At 33.1% G+C, this 13,065-nt stretch overlaps 2 protein-coding genes across 2 annotated transcripts; both read right to left on the bottom strand.

Annotated features, from left to right (window-relative positions):
* Window positions 1–536: 536 nt before the first annotated feature.
* Window positions 537–4,530, bottom strand: LOC110644353 (elongation factor 2). The gene is made up of 4 exons (XM_021797073.2): window positions 4,362–4,530; window positions 3,791–3,836; window positions 3,574–3,661; window positions 537–3,225 (listed from the first exon to the last, which is right to left on the bottom strand). Exons 2-4 carry the CDS (start codon window positions 3,791–3,793, stop codon window positions 785–787), a joined length of 2,532 nt encoding a protein of 843 aa, XP_021652765.1. The 5' UTR covers window positions 3,794–3,836; window positions 4,362–4,530; the 3' UTR covers window positions 537–784.
* Window positions 4,531–4,832: 302 nt separating this feature from the next.
* Window positions 4,833–5,908, bottom strand: LOC110644354 (dynein light chain 1, cytoplasmic). Its single transcript, XM_021797074.2, has 2 exons — window positions 5,542–5,908; window positions 4,833–5,291 (listed from the first exon to the last, which is right to left on the bottom strand). The coding sequence occupies exons 1-2, from the start codon at window positions 5,677–5,679 to the stop codon at window positions 5,136–5,138; spliced, it is 294 nt and encodes a 97-aa protein (XP_021652766.1). The 5' UTR covers window positions 5,680–5,908; the 3' UTR covers window positions 4,833–5,135.
* Between the last annotated feature and the right edge of the window lie 7,157 nt (window positions 5,909–13,065).

Genomic DNA, 13,065 nt, shown 5'->3' with positions numbered 1-13,065 from the left:
ATTTTTTGTATTTTCTTAGGTGAAAAAGGTGTGCACATCTTAATTTACTATCAATACAAATTCACACGTTCGATTAATCAGTGGAAGTATACATATTTCATGCTTCTACCATTGCATGCATGCTTAGGTGATTTCATGCTACTTCTGCCCCGGGCTGCCTTCCCCAAGGAGGATGCCAACATGATTCTACCAATGCCTCTGCACCACACTAACGCAGAGGATCACAATATCTAAGCAAGGTCAGTACGATGTTAAAACGGGGTACTTTGTTTTGAACAACCCATTAATCTTTATTTAAACGGGATGAAAACAATAATCATTAACGAGATTTATTCGTAGCTTAATCCATCCATCCTATTACAGTTTAATCTTGAAATTACTTCCGATTAGAACATTACTCGTAAAAATAATTCTTAGCAGAGAAACAAACCATGTGAAAATCAAAAATAGTATAACCATCAAAGTTTCTCAAATCATGACAATTGAGCAATTAGAACATTACTCATAAAAATAATTCTTAGCAGAGAAACAAACCATGCGAAAAGCAAAAATAGTGTAACTCGATCAAAGTTTCTCAAATCATGACAATTGAGAAAACCACATAACAATAATCAATGGTCCGCATCATAAGCTTCAAAAATTAAACGTTAATATCAAAAATGGGCGACTAATCCCATGCCACAATATCTACTAACTGACCATATAAGAAACAGAAAGCAAAACTAAAAGGCAAAAACAAATTTTGCAGCTCAAAATCCTGTAGTTTGTCAACTTGATGAATTGCTTACAGTTTGTCCTCGTACTCTGATAAAGGAGTCATCTGCTCCTTCAAGCCCTTCCTCTTGCGGATGTCTGATACAAGCTGTGCTGCCTGAGACCCTGCTTCAAGTGGGTCAGAAGACATCATGTCCCAGTGATCAAACACACATTGTGGGAAAGCCTGTCCAGACGTTGCAGCTCTCAAAGTACTAGAGAATCCAAAAGACTCGACAACAGGGAGATATGCCTTGATGTTGTACAAGGGGGTACCAGGCCTCTGCAATTCCTCAAAGACGTGGCCACGTTTCTGATTAAGAACACTGTAAATACCACCAAGAGCCTGCTCTGGGGCTTGGATCTCAACCAAGTAAACTGGCTCAAGAAGCCTAGGCTTGGCTGTGAGTTGTGATGCATAGATAACCCTCCTAGCAGTCGGAATGACCTGACCACCACCTCTGTGAATAGCATCAGCATGAAGAACCACATCACAGACTTCAAAACAGATACCCCTCATGTTTTCTTCAGCCAGTGCACCTTCTTTTGAAGCCCACTGGAAGCCAGCAACAACAGAGTCCTTTATTTCATTTAGGTACTGTACTCCCTTGCACATATCAACAACCATGTTAGGACCAGTAGTCTCAGGACCAAAACACCAAATTTTCTTGGCAAGATCCTTATCCCAACCAAATTCTTCAGACAATATCTTTGCCCGTGCCTTGGGATCATCCCTCGGACCAATACGACCCTCATCAATGGCCTCAGCAAGCCCATCCTCCATAGGCCTTGCCTCCATATAAAGACGGTTGTGCTTATTCGGAGACTTGCTCATCACCACACGGCAAGATTTCTCAAGGACGGTCTCACGGAAGGACACAACAGGGTCCGACTTGATGATCTCAGCCCCACCCATGAAATCTTCCTGCAAATCCTTCAAGCATATCTCCAGGTGAAGTTCTCCTGCACCAGCAATGATGTGCTCCCCAGACTCCTCAATGGTACAGACAACCATAGGATCTGACTTGGCCAAACGCTTTAGACCTTCAACAAGCTTGGGGAGGTCAGATGCAACCTTACATTGAACAGCCACACGCACGACTGGTGAGACAGAGAACTTCATAGCACGAATGGGATGGGCATCAACTTCCTTCTCATTGGTCAAAGTTGCATTCTTAGTGATATATTGATCCAAACCAACCAGTGCAACAGTGTTACCACAAGGGACATCCTCAACAGTTTCCTGCTTCTTTCCCATCCAAATAACAGTTCTCTGAACACTCTTAACATACAAGTCTTTCTTCTCACCAGGTACATAGTTTGGACCCATGATCCTGACCTTTAGACCAGTTGAGACCTTTCCAGAGAATACACGACCAAAAGCAAAGAACCTACCCTTGTCGGAAGCTGGAATCATCTTAGAAACATAAAGCATAAGAGGGCCCTCAGGATCACAGTTCCTGATAGCTGTGGCATAAGTATCATCAAGAGGACCCTCATACAAGTTCTCAACACGATATTTCTGTGCCTTGGCAGGAGAAGGAAGATGGAAGATCATCATTTCCAAGAGAGCATTACTTGCAGGAAGCCAGGTCTGCATAACACGCTTCATCAGAGCCTTGCCCATCAAATCCTTCTCCTCAGACTTCATGGTGACACCAAGCTTTTGCAACATTGGCCACAATTTATCCTTCTGGTCATTCATGCAAGTACTGATAATCTGCTTGATGGGCTCATAACAGAATTGCACAAAACCACGCTTGCAAGTTGGAGAGCCAGTGTTCTTGGTAGTCCACTTCTTGGTAGCTGGGTCAAAAAAGTTCTCACCCCATAGCCTTTCCATCATCTTAGCCTCATCCACCCCAAATTTTGAGGCATACATCTTTGCAAAGTTTGTCAAGGTGAAAGCCCAACCATGCAAACCAGCAGAAAAAGCAACAGTTCCTTTCTCAGGGTAGACCTGACAATCACCAAGTAAAGGATCTTCATAAGTTGCCATGATGACATTAGCATTTTCAATGACCCTCTGGAATGTTTGATAAGCCTCCTCTCCATCAACCTGGAGCTCAAGGAAGCACCTGTCCATCTTGTTGACAGTCAAGACAGGCCTGATCCTTTCACCCAAGGCCTGACGGAGAACAGTTTCAGTTTGGACACAGACACCTTCTACACAATCAACCACCACGAGTGCACCATCAGTAATGCGAAGAGCAGCTGTGACTTCAGATGAAAAGTCAACATGTCCAGGGGAATCAATGAGATTGATAAGATACTCATTTCCATTCCTCTCTCCCTTGTAACTTTTAAGGGCTTCATCACTCATTTCATAGTAGAGTGAGATACCAGTAGATTTAATTGTAATACCACGCTCTGCTTCATCCTGACGAGTATCAGTCATTCGGACATCACCAGCAACTTCTTGTGCTATGATACCAGCAGCAGCCACAAGAGAGTCTGTAAGTGTTGACTTCCCTGCAAAGTATAAATCAGTAAAGAGATTAAAAAATCTGAAAAAGGAATTGCATCTGCACCACAAAACATGTTCAATACCACAAAATAAACATTAAACAGTTTTAAAAAGCTAAAGAAGCCTGGTAAATACACCTGGCACATGGAGACAAACATTAGGCTTGAAATCCACATCATCAATATTAAAATTCACAAAACCATATAAAAGTAAACCACTATTATGATTCTAAAACCAAACCCTGAGCAGAAAAATGGTGGGAATGCATGAAATTTGACCAACTAAAATTATTATTGTCATTATTATTATTAGGGCAACTTATAAAAGACAAAGACAACAAAAAGAACTTATACCATGATCGACATGGGCAATGACAGACATGTTTCGAATGTTGTGCTTGAAGTCCATAATACGACGAAGCTCCTCAGCTGTAAACTTCACCTACAAACAAGAACAATTCCAAATAAACCATCAAGTAAACCAAAGAACAGGTTCGTTAACTGAGCCGCGCCCCCCCCCACCCAACCAAAAAAAAAAAAAGAGTAACTAATGGATACAAAACAAACTTACCATTTTTGCTAGTCCTTAAATGTCACCAGAACAATCAAAATAAAACCTGTACACCACATGAAATTCAAGTCAAGCTCAAATCTACGTGCCAAATCCACAAGTAATACTACAAAATCAAAGGCATACTCAGAGAGGCACAGGTCCCTAAGTTAATCAACATACTAAAAAAACATCTAAAATACCAGTAACTAGGCACGATAATAAAAAAAATAATAATAATAATTAACGGATAGTACAAGTTAAAACCAGCAAAAGCAACACATATATTTCTAATACTCATCAGCTGATCCGATTTGAATCAGATTTATCAACTGATTCATATTCTTTAGAAGAGCTTAAACACGAATCTTTGTAAAAACAACTCGAATTCATATTAAAAAAATAATAATAATAAAAAACCGATACTTGTGCAAATTCTTAAAATATCGGATCTACAAAATAAATAACGATCAACAAACGCAAAAGCACAATCAAAACAATCATCTGTATCGATTCAGATCTGAAAACGAAACAAGGATAATAAAGCAGTGTAAAGCTTAGCAACTAGAATCCAATGAAATGAAGAACAGACCTGAAGGAAGAAAAAGACAAAGGAGACTCGAGAGAGTGAGATAAGAAGAGGCAGGCCCTGTTGTCCCCCAAACAAATAAAGTGCACTTTAGAGAAAGATATTTATATGAGAAATGAGATATGCGAATTTACGATGGCACATTCGGTCGTAAAATATCCAAACGTCACCCGTCTCTCTCTGCTAGGGTTTTTTTATACTTACTTCCCGTGAACTGTTAAGGAAGCTGAGATTGGGCCTATATTAGGCCATTTCAGTTTTGTACTGTTTGGGCCTTTCTTTGGTCTAAGAGAGTTTTTAAGGCCCAATCAATGTCGATTGAATCTGAACTACGCTCAAGAAGCAAAGTCGCCTAAATTTAATTTTTTATATTTTTTTAAGAAATATTAGTATAATTTTAGTTGAAAAGGTGAATTTGAAAAAAATAACTTGATTGCAGAATTAAAAATTTTGGGTTAAACCAAATTCTTCTAGTAAGATTAAAATGTAATTACTTTCATATCAGAAGCTGCTTCGTAAGTATTTTTATACAAGAAGGGGCATTGCTTGAAAAGCACTACATTCACAAGGTTCCTATCACATAGGAAAATCCAAACGACCCTCCATGTGGCCATGTTTGTTCTTGTGTTCTTTTCTGCTTCTAGTTCTCCTCCTCCTTCTCCACGTCAAATTACTTTTTCCCACTATGCTTGCCTTTCTCTGGACTTTCTTAGCAACCAAACATAACCTCAGTCTCTTGAGAAGTAGTAATTAGTTAATAGAACAAGTAATTTCTCCTCAGGCAGCCGAAGCAGAAGAAGCCCCTTTGAAGATAAGGAAATTGAGAGTCTCCAATGTGAAATAGATGAAAGTCCCTTTAGAATGAGTGAAGAAACAACCAAAATTGGAACCTACCACACATTGCCACCCTCCTCCATATTTCATATCAAACTCCTGCCAAATTGTACAACAGGAAAATGAATAAAAAAACTGCATAAGGTTTTCCATTTTCCATTTTCTTTTATCTGTTATTTTACCTATTTACTATATTTGAATCAAATAAGAAAATTAGACTAGCCATTTAATAAATCTTCTGCATACAAGGAATAAGAATTATCTTAACTATGGCCAATAAAGAGATTAAAATGTTTAAACAAAAATAATACTTTTGCTTTCTGAGTATTTCTGAGAAAAAAAAAGTTACCTTTTTTATGTGGGCAGCAATGGATTTGCAGTCCAAGACATCATAGAGATCCAAAGCCTGAGAAGCAGAAGCCATAGCTTGGAATTGCATCTTCACAGGCATGTCTGTGTCCTCTATTATAGCTTTTCCTTCCAACATCCTTACCACTGCTCTCTCTCTCTCTCTCTCTCTCTCAAAGAAAAATGAAAACCAAGTTGAGATAGATATGCACAATCAAGCCTATCTGTTTCTCTTATCTGAAAAAGAAAGTAGCAAGAACCCCAGAAGAAAAGAATCTTTGGTATCTCACTGTTTTCAGTTTTCCAATGTGCAAGAACCAATGTGCTAGAAACACAAGGCCTAATAGGAACAACCCAAGTTGCCAAACCACTTTCTCTCTCTTTTCCAATTGTAAAGGAGTCACTGGAATACAGTATTGCGTTGGCACATAATCCAACTCCTGTCATTTTCCCTCGTCATATTAAGGACCCTTCTCATGATTTTACCTTACCAAAAGAAAAGTAACAATCTCTCTCTCTCTTACTCGTGTCACAGTCATTGAGGATAAAGAGGCAGAGGATAAAGATGGTGAGGCCAAAAATAAAGTCAAGTTTAACAGTCAAGTTTCCTTCGGACCAATTTAACAACAAATTTCCATTTATTGGAAGGTACATATCTCCAATTATCCATAAATAGGTGGCTGAATAACCGTGGCAAAAGGAATTTACTGACACCTAATGACAATCATGGTTAATAAATTTCAACTTTATTTGAGGTCTGTTACTGAAAACTTACCCAATTATCAAATTTCAATGTGTTGATATGGTGGACGAAATTATGGAAAGGCAAGTTAGTTTTAATTTTTATATAATTTATTTTGTATTTAATATAAAAAATTTAGATTATTGAAATGACCTTAATCTTATCTTGTGAGGAATTATAATTATATAATTCCAATTAAATATGCATAGCTTGTCCCACACCATATCTCCCGGTTGGCTCACAAATAATATATAAAATAAAACTCTTCTCAAAATGAATTTCTTCAAAATGTGAAAAATGTGATTCTTCATTAGATTTTTTTTTTATTTGACATTGCCGTAAGCCTCAAGGGTTTGGTCCAATTATTATGTAGATTTATAAATAATATATCGGTGACTCTTGACTAGTCACTCCAACATTCAAATTAGCAATATTGATAATAGAAGAAAATAATATAATAGAACAATTTTGTATTAATTTGGATAGAATGTATATTATCACGATCTAATCTATGGGTCTGACCGGTACTAGGACTTAGACCGGTGTAAAGCTCCCAAGGCCCATAGTAAGTCTTACTGTTCTCAAATCCATAAATAAGGCCCAAAAACTTAGGCCCAACATGTAAATAAAATTAAATAAAATGAAATATTTTTATTCGGGTCAATCCAATCCGATAACCATAAAAAACTGAAGTCAAGGGAGCCCCGCTCAACCCTGATACCATCACTTACAAATTGTTTAAATATCATACAAATCTTCATTTATTAATCTCAAGAATTTAAATTAACACTATTCTTAACAAGGTCCATACTACTGCTAACACTTGCGGAATTCTAGATTTCAATTTGAGAAAAATAATAAAACAATTAAATAACCGACGTTAAATCTGCAAGGAATAAAGCAGATTGCTCTATAAAAGAACTCCTCCTGTAGCCTAGAAAAATAGGTAAACAGGAGTGAGCGTTCGACTCAGGGAGTAAAATACCGATTTTAACTACAATTTCTATAACTATCTAAAGCTAATGCATCCTAAAGAGTGGAATGCAACATCATCAAAATTTTTATACAAATCACATCATAACAGCAAAATGGTAATTTCGAGCATTCACACACCTAATAATATTCAAGCAGTACATATACGGGAGCTGATCCCCTATACAGCTCTCTTAATCCAATCTCTGCCAACGAATGTCTCTCAAGCCGGACTTTCGCTTAATAAACCAAATGCGGGGGCCAGCGAGATCATCTCGAGCCGTGCCTACCCCGACTTATCCATAAAGGACTGGGTTCCAACGAGTGTCTCTCAAGCCGCGTCTACCCATCCTATCCATATCCAATACCACACACCACACGCACTCTAATGCATGCACACTGCTTTAAATTACTATAAACAGCATCCATGGCACTTCATCAATTAAGATGCAGTATAAAACGTGCTTAATATTTAACTACATAGATACATATTTATAAGTGATACATGAGCATGCCTGAACATATAATAATATTAAATTATAATTAAAATTAATATTTTACTCATAGTACACCAAAGACGACTTTAGAGGCTAAGTGAAAGAAGATGTTTGACCCTGATTACCTATATAATTTTATTGTGAATTTATTAGTGCTAATTCAAATAAAAATAAATTTAAAGAGGCAATCATAATTTATGCCGAAAATTCGACAGAGTTTCCCCTATACCTAGGACCTACCCAATCTGTAAAAAGATTCAAATAACACTTCTAAATTCTCAATTTCCACAATCACATCTCATCAACATTATATGGCTCCTAAATCAGACAATAGTCATAAACTTGAAAAATTACGTTTTAGTCCCTATAATCGATATTTTATAAAAATCCACTCAAACAATCTTTAAAAATTCTAAAATTTTATCCCGTGGTCTTTAATAAAGTTATAAAGTTATCGCAAATGAATTATAATTTTCTAATCACCCATGAATATTTTATTTAAAAATATTGCTCAATTCCATAAGTTTCCAACAGCTAACATATTTTTAATTCAACCCAATTCAATATTCACATATTTAAACCTCTATTCTCAAGCTTCAACCAATCATATAAAATTTAAATATCATAATTCTAGATAATCTTATATGCCCATATGCTAAAAATCTAACTAAAATCCATCTATATTTTTCAAAAATATTCTACAATCACTCAAAAATTCAACAAACACCATAGAATATCTCCAAATAATTTTACTTTCATCATATATTTTTCTTAGAATTTTTCTCCAATTTTTCCTATTTAAGAAACACTGCATTTAAGCACCACAGACTGAGAAATAATGAAAATAATCTTACCAAAAACTTATCTGTGTCTCAAAAATTCCAAAAATTTATGAGAAAGCCTCTGAAAATTGAATCATCCCCAAAGCTTATCGGAGCCACCGCGACATCTGCCGGATCTGATCATACCATAATGTTCCTCTCCTCTTCCTCAGTTCATAGCCAGTCTCGGATCGTCGATCCAACGGTCGGATCGTCCTAGATCTGACGAAAAAGCTTGAAAAATCCGAAACTTCTCTCCTCCATATCTCACTCATCCGACCACCAAATGTTGCAAAATAGGTATCAAAAGAAAGCTCTTGGAATAAGCTTTCCAACGCCACCTGAATCACCTTGATTGGACGTCGGATAAAGTCAGAATCGCGCCTGGAAGTTGCCGCCCACTGTGCGCGTGTTTTTCTCTCTCCTCCATCACTTGCTGCCGCTTCTGGTGTTTCTCCGATCAGCCGGTGGTGCACCGGCAATCCAGGGTGGGGGGACTTCTCACCGGCCGGCCATGGTGGCTGGAGGCTCGCCGATCGAAAGAAAAAGGGAGGAGGAGGAGGGAGAGTGACGGGAGAGAGAGAGTTTTTGGGGGAGGCGGGGGCCTGCTATTTTAACTTTTTATTTTTTTATTTTTTTTTTGTTTTTAAGATTTGGGTTGTTACATATATGCACCTAAATTTTTATCTTTTTATGATATTTATAGGCTTTTAGACCAAAATTGAAGTTACTTTAATCACAAAAAGTGAACTTGGATTGATATGTTGAGATTGCCTTCTAAAAATTCGACAATGTCTTTGCTTGATGTTACCTCTGCTCAATTACAGTTTTGCTTGACCTGTTGGGTGAGCTAAAGCAATGCTTCTTGTCTAGTCTAGACCGACCATGTTTTGTGCAGCTTGATTCTGTTTGTTTTAGGTCGAGCAGCTTTTTACTTGTTATTTGAGCGTTGACGCTTTGACTGACACATAAACTTTTGTGTGTTGATACTTTGACTACTACGATAAATTTCTTAGGCGGGTAATATCACTATTTATACATTTACTATTATTTCCTTAATAATTTTACAATATTAATTGATAACATGTAGTTACATGTAAATACTAATAAATCTATAAGCTATTTAATAAAAAAAAATTATGACAATAGTTACAATGTTATAAATTATATCAATCAAAACAACTTTTTTATTTTTCATCATAATTATAAAATATACACTTAATTCTTTATAATTAAACAAAATTTATAATTTAATTAATATTAAAAGAAATACTAAAGTCATGATTATAACATATATAAATTAATATCACACATAAAAAATCAAATTAGTTACCTCATAATGCAAATAGAAAATACAATAATATGCAATCAATAAGAGTTTATATATATATATATATATTTTAATAGTATCTTACTATTTATTATTTATATTTATTTTTAATTTATATTTATTTTCATATTTATTTTCTTTATATTTTCATAAATTTTTATCAGTTATTTTTAAAATATTTTAAATAAATTAAGCAAAAATATATATAAAAAAAGTTATAATCATTAGTTATTTAATTAAATAGTGTACATATACCCAAACAATGAGTAGACTCTTATTCACTAGCATTTAAAAAAAAAAAATTTATGTGTTTTTATCATTTATCTATGAGATTTATTTAAGATAACATGCAAGCCAGTGATGAAGACAAACTGCTGTCAACAATGACGGAGGGAAGGGGGCTGGGGAAAAAAAAATTTAGTATAGTATCTTATATTTAAAATTAAATTGATCTCCTTAATTTTGAAAAAAAAAAGGTTAATATGGTATCATTTATTTAAAATTAAATTGATCCCTTAAATTTAATTTTTTTATATTTTATTAAACTACTTAATTATTAGTCATTTTATTTACGCATTGCACTGTTTTTTTTTTTATTTTTTATTTTAATAATATAATTTAATGTATATTTTTATATTTTTATAATCATATTTAAAAATTTTAATTAATTATAACTTTATTTTTAAATATTAATAAATAAATAAGTTGATTAATATATTATTAAAAAATATTAATTAGCCGAATTTTTTATTATTCTTTAAATTCGTGGACATATACCAATTAAATGATAAACAAAGTAAAAAAACAAAAAAACACATATGCTACGTGACGGTTTTTGAAGTATTATTCTTAAATGGCTTTAAATATAAAAAATAATTTTTAAAATAATTTTTTAAAATAATTCATATTTTTCTAATGTAATTGAAAATTTAATTAAAAAATAATTATTTTTAAAAATACATAATATGATGAGTGGAGTTTTATAATATCTAAAATTATAAACTTAATAATTTTCGTAAAATAAATTTAAATTATTATTTTTATGTGGGATAAAATTTTAATTGTAGAAATTTGAAAATATTTATATAAAAGTTAATATTTAATATGATAAATTTCTTTTATATAAAAAGTATAAAAATAAAGATAAAAGAAGTTATGTCACATAGTATTTTTTTTTTTTTTAATATTCTTTTAAGTTACATGGTACACTATTACAAAGCCTTTATTAAGACACAGTTTTAATATATATATATATAGAGAGAGTTGAATTTATAATATTTTATTTAAAATATTAATTTCTCTTTTTAATCTCTAATTTAATATATCTATGTATTTTTATCTTTGATATTCATAATGAGTTTTACAAAAATTAATTTTATTACTTAAAATTTAAAATAATTCTATGAATTTTATTAAATTACTAACTAATATAATATCCCCACTATCAATTTTACTTATTTTTAGATATTAGGTTAATATTTAGTTTTTTTTTTAATTTTTATTTAGTCTTTAAAATTATAGTAAATGCCTTTTCTATTTGAAGTAAATTAGTACAAATAATTTTAAATGAGTGTCTATAATTATTTGATGTCATGATGTATATTGAGTGATTTATCAAATATTAAAATTCAATTTTTCGTTTAAAATATTATTTTTCATAGAAAAAATTCACCATAATAGATGCTTTTTTTCAAATGAAAGACAACCCTTCAATGGATAGTTAGTAATAGCATTGAGCAACAAGGAGCAAGATGATTCCTTGTATGATTAGACAGCCTACCATCATCAGAGAGTTTTGAGAAAATCCGATTTGCGCAGAATTCCGGCAACTGATTTCAGTGCCCTATGGGGAATATTAACTTGTCTTGTTTTGCCCAGTTCCAGAAAAGCTCTAATTCTAGAGAATGAGCGCATAAGAGCCAAGCTAAACACTAATTATCAAAATCAGGATCAACAAACATAACTCCAAGTCTCCCAAAAATTCGACAATGGACAAACACAACCAAATCAAGTTATTAGTGATCGAAGAGAAGGACAGTGCCATCACTGCCATGTTTGCTTCGAGAGGCTTTTTCATAAGGAAATCGTCTTGAGGTAAATTGCTGTCGCTGATCATTTTTAATTGATCGATAGAACATATATACGTATGCGGTGGATGAAGCAATCGGAGCCTAATTACTCCGAGAGATATAGAGAAAGGAGACGGCGAGCTGCTCCCGCCTCCGGGGTTGTAATGGTGATAACTTGAGAAGTAGTTTTAGGTTTTGGGACGGACGGTGCGTTGCTTCATTGTTTTTTTTTTTTTGGTTATTTATTTTCAAAATATTAAATAATATTCATTCTAAAATATTAATTTTTAATAGAATTTGGCCTGTGTTAAAAATACATAAAATATTTCTAAAATAATAAAATTTTGAATTTAATTTAAATATTTAATTCAATTTAAATTTAAGGTTAAAATTACGATTAGACATTACTCAATATTTTTTTATTAAATTGTATTTAAAATATATATGAACAAATATTAAGATAAATTAACTTCTTAAATATTATCCTTCCAAAAAAAACTTCTTAAATATTAAATTTTATTATAAAATAAAAATAGTTTAAAATAAAAATATTTATTTTATAATTTCATTTACTTGGAAAGATGATTATTTTTTCTTATTTTAAAATTCAATGGCAAGTGTAACCTTACAAAAATTTCCACTACAATCATTATTGATCTCCCTATCATTTATCATGGCTCATGGGAACCAAGCTTCATATACAGAACCAAGTCCTATCCACAGTGATTCATTGATTAACAACAACTAAAACCGCCCATGCGCTCTTAAGATCAGAGAAAATGCAATTAAATTATAATTTGAGTTTATAATTAATCGAGTTAATATTATAATTTAATTATTTATATTTTTATATTTTTATATTTTTTTGATATGAGATAAATGTTGCTGTGTAAATATTTAATTTTTTTATTATATAAAGTTCGAAACACAACATCAAACCACATAAAAAAAAAATAAAAAGGGAATGAATATATTCTTATTTGCACCCAACAGAAATTAAATATTTATATAATGTGTGTTTGATTGATACATGCCAGAAATGCAAAATCCACCAAAGATTACGAGTTAACAGTCTACGACAAAACAGATATTGA

Source organism: Hevea brasiliensis, chromosome 6, assembly GCF_030052815.1.
Source record: "Hevea brasiliensis isolate MT/VB/25A 57/8 chromosome 6, ASM3005281v1, whole genome shotgun sequence".
In the NCBI taxonomy this organism is placed as follows: Eukaryota; Viridiplantae; Streptophyta; class Magnoliopsida; order Malpighiales; family Euphorbiaceae; genus Hevea; species Hevea brasiliensis.
Note: the sequence above shows the minus strand (reverse complement) of the source record. Positions and strands in the feature narration are given on the sequence as shown.

Excerpts from the sequence above, each read along its gene's own strand:
- LOC110644353 (XM_021797073.2), bottom strand. Across the intron at positions 3,226-3,573 it reads CATTGCCCATGTCGATCATG|GGAAGTCAACACTTACAGAC; the intron begins GTATAAGTTCTT and ends TATACTTTGCAG.
- LOC110644354 (XM_021797074.2), bottom strand. The coding sequence starts at position 5,679 with ATGTTGGAAGGAAAAGCTATAATAGAGGACACAGACATGCCTGTGAAG. Across the intron at positions 5,292-5,541 it reads TTGCTGCCCACATAAAAAAG|GAGTTTGATATGAAATATGG; the intron begins GTAACTTTTTTT and ends ACAATTTGGCAG.